This window comes from Chelon labrosus (assembly GCF_963514085.1).
Source record: "Chelon labrosus genome assembly, chromosome: 7".
Classification (NCBI taxonomy): Eukaryota; Metazoa; Chordata; class Actinopteri; order Mugiliformes; family Mugilidae; genus Chelon; species Chelon labrosus.
Window position 1 is genome coordinate 10,156,720 of NC_140343.1, and position 6,455 is coordinate 10,163,174.

At 42.4% G+C, this 6,455-nt stretch overlaps 1 protein-coding gene across 1 annotated transcript; it reads right to left on the minus strand.

Moving 5' to 3' along the window:
• Positions 1 to 151: 151 nt before the first annotated feature.
• On the minus strand, positions 152 to 6,218 carry tm4sf18 (transmembrane 4 L six family member 18). The gene is made up of 4 exons (XM_084547613.1): positions 5,867 to 6,218; positions 2,402 to 2,470; positions 1,711 to 1,853; positions 152 to 1,164 (listed from the first exon to the last, which is right to left on the minus strand). The coding sequence occupies exons 1-4, from the start codon at positions 6,044 to 6,046 to the stop codon at positions 966 to 968; spliced, it is 591 nt and encodes a 196-aa protein (XP_084403739.1). The 5' UTR covers positions 6,047 to 6,218; the 3' UTR covers positions 152 to 965.
• Positions 6,219 to 6,455: the final 237 nt, after the last annotated feature.

The window sequence follows — 6,455 nt, forward strand, 5'->3', positions numbered from 1 at the left end:
TATCTAATCTCTGCCGCATGAAACTCGATGTTTGCCTGCAACATAGTTGGGGATTTCAGGCGTTTCAACATGTCTGATGTGTAAGCGTTTGGATGGAAGAAGATTTACATAATCCAACTCAGGATATATAAAATGGAAATTGTTCATTTTTATTCAAGGCTGCACAAACAAACAAACAAACCGTACATTATAAAAATATGTCACTAAAATATATATAAAATGTCTGTTACCAGGCTGAACTGACAATTGAAAGACTTTATGAAAACAATTTACAACAAAACGAAAATGAAAACAAATGTACAGACATGCTTGTGTCGCATACGTGATCCAACACAATGTGAATATAGAGCCACGAAAATAAAAAGTAGACAGAAACAGGCACTTCGGTGTGCTTAATGGTAGATAGGACGACAGCTTCGGAAAATAAAATCACAGAAATCTGCATTGCTTCTTGCAAGGAAACTGTCAACATGCTCAGGGAAATACCCACAAGAGACAATGTAAGTTCTTGGCAGCCATCTTAATCTTGTACTTGTGTCACGATATTGATTTAATTTAGATTTCAGGTTGCCAAAACGTTTGTGTAAGTATAAAAAGTATACAGTATAAAATTATAATGAAGAAAGTCACTTCAGTGAAAGTTATTATCCAGTACACTTTAAATTATTATTATGATCAAGGAGGCTCCTTCTCTTTCTTACTGTCTGTACATGTTGGCCTGCTGAGCCTGTAAGTACATCCTCGTCTTTGTATGTTGTATAACACAACATACACGCCCATCCTGCTGGTGCTTTGCATGTGTATGTTTCAATAGAAAGGCTGTGCTGTACTCACACACATGCACGTGCTGGTGTAATGAGGCTACAGTATGTTTGCATTAATGTACTGTAAGTTTGCATACATGTTGTGTGTGTGCGTGTGTGTTTTTTTTTCTCTTATCTGTCCACTTGTCAGTGCAGGTGAGTCTAAGCATTAAGGCTATACTCCTGCTTGTAGCAGCAGGGTCGGCAGACTGCGTTGACCAGGCCGTTTCCCAGCTGTAGGAGACAGATGATGAACTCCAGCACGGCCAGGCCCAGCAGCACACACAGGAGAGTGACGTTCCACTCGACGATGTGAACGGGCTGAAGGCACTGCGACCAAGTCTCTGGCTGCAACAGATACCTGGGACACGCAAAGAGGGAGAGAGAAAAACATAGATAGAGTAAAATGTTAATTAAGTGACTGTTGCTGGGCATTTTTAAAGGGGAGCTCTGTCTCCGTGTGCACACTCACTTAAGTTAATGAGATAAGCAAGAGAGAATACATGATAAGAGTGCTTTTTGCGCGTCGACACACTTATAACGTTGACATTTATTGTTTCTGAAGTCTTGTCAGTGTCACTTAAAGTTGGATGTTAGCACAGCAGCACAAAGCAGTGGAGTATTGTTGTGTTGTGTTCTCTGATTTAGAGCTATGGGTAAAGTAAGAAAGAATAAATCATTATCAACTATTTAAAATAACCTATCAAATGTTTTGTATATTCAGTCGTTCATTCATCTTCTGCAACCGCTTGTCCTGTGAAGGGGCGCGGGGGGTCTGGAGCCTATCCCAGCTGTCATTGGGCGAGAGGCGTGGTACACCCTGGACAGGTCTCCAGTCCATCGCATGGCTAACACAGAGAGAGACGGGCAGAGCTCCAACACACATCACAGCACAGCATCTCCTTACCTGCCCTTCTGGTCTGCGAAGGGGTACAACCATCCCAATGAGGTGAAGCACTGCGGACCCTGCACCAAAGCCAACCCCGATATGACGAAACAGTAGCTAGACCCCACCAGGCCGACCACAGCTGCCAACACTGACCCGCACATCTGTGGAGTGACAGCGGCACACAAAGGGATATTTTTTAAAAGACAACAAAAAGAACACACGCATGTTTTTAGGCCTTTATGTGTGTGACTTTCTGTCTGTACAAGTGAATGTAAGCTGCTTCACATGAGATACAGGGGCAGCTGCTACACACACACACATGCGCACACACACAACTGCAGCTGTGGACTGAGTGACATGAGCCAAGCTTACTTTGCGGAGTGTGACGCAACAATGGGACCCTTGTTGAACTATCATTGGCTGGATTAGCGTTAGCATTCTACCTAATAAGCACATAGTGTTAGCGTGCAACTGGGCGCTTTTATTCTCCAAGCTTTGAGAAGAAAACAACAAGAGCTGTTGCAAGAGTTGCAATTTTTTGGGGGGGGGTAAATAACAGCAGCTGAGTATGTGTTGACAAAATAATGGCCAGTGTGAAGTGAACAGAGTCTTGTGGGTCTTCATCAGATTGTAAAAACAGTGTTGTGCGCAGACACAATGTGTATTCTGCAGATGCTGAGCATGAGTCACAGTTTAACAAGTCTTTTACCATTAAGCTCTCGTTCCAGCAGCAGCCGCATTTCCCCAGAGTGACGAAGGCCACAGCTGGAATCAGCATCTGGAAAGAAAGAAAGGTCACAGATTCACATTTTTTTTGTCAATTAAAAGGAAACGACTGATGTTAAAGATGACCGTGTTAATTATATGGAAGTGTGAGTCGTGATTAAAAAAGACAATAGACAAATACAGGACACATGTGACTTAAATAATGTTCATATACCCATCGCATAGAGAGTAAATAATGCAAAACATTCAAAGCAACACGAGCAACATGAGGCTGTGGTGCTTATTGCACGCTAGACCCGAACAATCTTGAGATCCTTAGTCTGCTACATCAAAATCTCCTCATGATGTGATCACGTTCAGCTTCCTGCTTTATTCAGACTTGGCTCAGTCTCCAGCAGCGTGAGTGCATTTGCCAGCATTGACTGCAGTGAGGAACCGTCCAAAGACATGCTTGTTAGGTTAATTGGTGATTCTAAATTGGCCGTAGATGTGAGTGTGAGTGTGAATGGTTGTCTGTCTCTCTGTGTTAGCCCTGCGATAGACCGGAGACCTGTCCAGGGTGTAACCCCGCCTCTCGCCCGATGACAGCTGGGATAGGCTCCAGCAGACCCCGCGACCCTTAACAGGAACAAGCGGTTACAGAAGATGAATGGATGAATGAATGAATGACTGCAGTGATTCTGACTCACAGAGTAAGACGGGTGGAGCTGAGGGTGACGTTACTAAGACTTTGAGGCATCTTGAAATAAAACAATAAAGGTGTAAATTGTTCATTCCACGTGACGAATCACTGGATCATCAAGATCATTAATGTTTACACCACGTTTAATGATTATATAAGCTACAGGTTTTAAAAATGTCTCTCTCCGGTTGAGTGGGAATGAACATCTGGTTTATGGACGGACAAGTTCTCGAAAAGCACTCATACTGACACGTGATAAAGTTTACTGAGGCTGGAGTTAATTAAAAGAGCAAAATAAACATGATTTATGATGGAGGTTTTCAATGTTTACCATGTATGAGCAATTAGAGAGAGGGAAGCACAAGGGCTGGCCACGAACATACTGCACACTAGAAGCAGAAGTAAAGAGTTCTACAAGAGAAAGATAGAAATAATGGTGTATCTACATCCGGTTGTTTCAGAGATCGAGTATTTTCTCCTCCTCCCCTTTCCTGTGTTATTGTCTGTCTATCCATAGGCTTTAAATCACATCCTGACAGAGGGAGGGAAGTTCCCAAGGTTTTACGCACTCACAAAAACACAGATCAGAGCAGAGTTACACATCCGGGATGTCCCCGCTAAAGCACCGTCCTTTAGCAGGGGCACAAGAAGAGACTGAAGTGCACAGAGAGAAAGGAACAGAGAAGGAAAAAGGAGGAAGGAAGAATGAGGGAGAGGAAGGGAGCAAGATAAAGATAGATTCCTCTCAGGGGGAGTTCGGTTTGTTTTTTTGACTCTTTAGCACCTTGACGAAGAGGAAACTTAAATGAAGATAAATTCATTTATGGTAATCTCTTGGATTGAAATCCAAGGTAGCTCCCTGAGCAGGACAAAGCCCGTCTCTAGTAACACACTCATACACAAAAAGATTTAGCCAAACACAGATTAAGTACAGTGCAAGCCTTGCATAGAGAACAAGACCTTTATTTACATTAAGGTCGGATTTCCTTGCTTTAAGAGATTAATGTAACGTTAGTAAGTAGTAACACTAAGATCCTTCTAGCAGGTGAATGGAACGTAATTGGTTCACTTTTGTGGTGAAACATCCGCAACTGAGCATTTTAAGTAGCATCCTGTTTATGTGAACCCATTTTTTTAAGGTCCAGGATTCTTTCCTAACTCTACGTGCTTTCATAACATCATCTAATAGCTGTCTTGCTTCACTGCTAAATAAATCTCTCTAAAAAGGGAGGAAATCTGTGGGACCAAAGGGTTAAATCCTGTTGCACAATGTGCTTGTTTTTACAGCTTCACACTGGGGAAATTCTTCCAGAAACACATAATTAGGCTCACTGCTGTGGTGGAATGTATAATATTGAGTTTTTGTCATATTATTTTCTTCCCGGAGTGTGATGCTGCAGCACTAACACACTCTGCAAAGTGATGTTCTGAGCATTTACTCTGACTCTCTCCCATGCCCTCGACAAACAAACTACCAAAATCTAAATAGTTTATAGAGTGGATGGTTTGTGTGCAGAGCACAAGTGTTCTGCTGGTCAACAAAGTTAATCTTGTCTGGAAAAACACAGCCTCTCCTCTGTTTCCTCCATAAAACCAAACTCAAAGAACAGCTCCTTTCTGCTCATTCAGAGCATAAACCCATCAGATCAGCAGCATGCAGAGCAGACGGATTAACCGTGAATTCGCACAACACTCCATTGTTCTCAGTGAACAACTGCAAACACGCTCAGGCTCGATCGTGTTGAAGGAAAAACTATTAACATTAAGTCATCTTTTGGTGTAAAATCAAGTTTTTATGACTCAAATAGCATCCTACTGGAAACACCACAGTGAAAGTGGAGGAGAAAAGCGAGTTTAAATCATAAAGGGAAACAAGAGGCGTCGATCTCCGTGTGTTAACACTGAAACTACTGTATCCACATGTACCAGTGTCTGTCACTTGCCACTGAATAAGAGAGGAAGGGGACACTCTTTTAAAGGATTTCATATGCAGTGCTCACTGAGTGGTGACTTTCAGAGTCACATGGTTCAAATCAAAGAATCTCATTCACTTTGTTTTACATGCAGCAGTGAATGCGTGTTTTAAGAGAAAAAGCAAGTCTCAGTCCAATTAGTTCCAAGTGATTTTTTCTCTCTGCATATGAACCACGTGTCCATGGTTTCCTCATCTGAACCTACATCCACTAAAGCTTTTCAATCCAATCTGATTATCTACCATTTAGGACCATGTTGCACCGTCACCACTTAACAAAGCCTCTCCCCTACCTTAACCTGTTTTGCTCATCACCCATTAGGACAAATTACTGCTTCCCAAACAATAAGAAAAATTATATTGCATTACATCAAGATGCAAATTAAGTTTTAGGAATCTGACGTCACAATTTTCAGGTTAATTTGATTTTTTTCAACCTTCATAAGCAGAATCAAAACTTGAGTATATGTTTTTTTAATCTGTATTGTTACTGTAACTTCCAAACCATTTAAACAGAAGCAAATGGAAAATGCTCAATTATTGTGTCACATACAAAAATGTTTACTATAAAGCAAAGCTATAAAAGTAACTGAGAGCATGAAGTTAAAGAAACATTAGTCCATGATATTAATGTGTGAAGAGATAAAGCATATACACTTGTTCAGGGACAGTGTAGTTCAGAAATCTGTTGATCAGACCAAAAGCTGAAATATCTGGATCACTTGGCCTCGCCAGAACCTAAAGTCCCATCATAAAATTATAAGAGAAGAGCATTTATTTATTCTTTTACTCACCAATAGCCCACCACCTCCTAGTCCACCAAAGTACCAGATGTACATGGCCAGCCGGTCCTGCCGTATGTAGGTGGTCTCTCCCATGGGGAACAGCAGCAGCAAGTTGGCCATGATACAGCACAGGGCCAAAGGCAAAAGAGCCAGGCCCAAGGACCTGGCAAAACCCACCGAACAACACATCGCTCACCCCCCAAAAAAACCCCAACACACTCACGTCCGCAGGGAGGAGAGGAAAGAGCTGGAATGAGCTGAGCTGTGGAGGGTAGAAACAGAGTGAAGGAGAGAGGAGGGAAGTGTCAGAGCAGCTGGAGTGACAGGAAACAAAAACAAGTGGGGAGAGCCCACTTGTGTGTGTGTGTGTGTGTGTGTGTGTGTGTGTGTGTGTGTGTGTGTGTGTGTGTGTGTGTGTGTGTGTGTGTGTGTGTGTGTGTGTTAGAGTGCAAGTGTTAAGCAGATTCTCCTTCACAGAGTGGGTTCTGCCATGACACAATGTGCGTAAGTACACTCTGTCTCACAGGAAGAGGTTGACCAATAGTTGTGCAGAGCTCAGCCAGAAAAATGAAAAATCCCACCAGACAGAGAGAGAGAG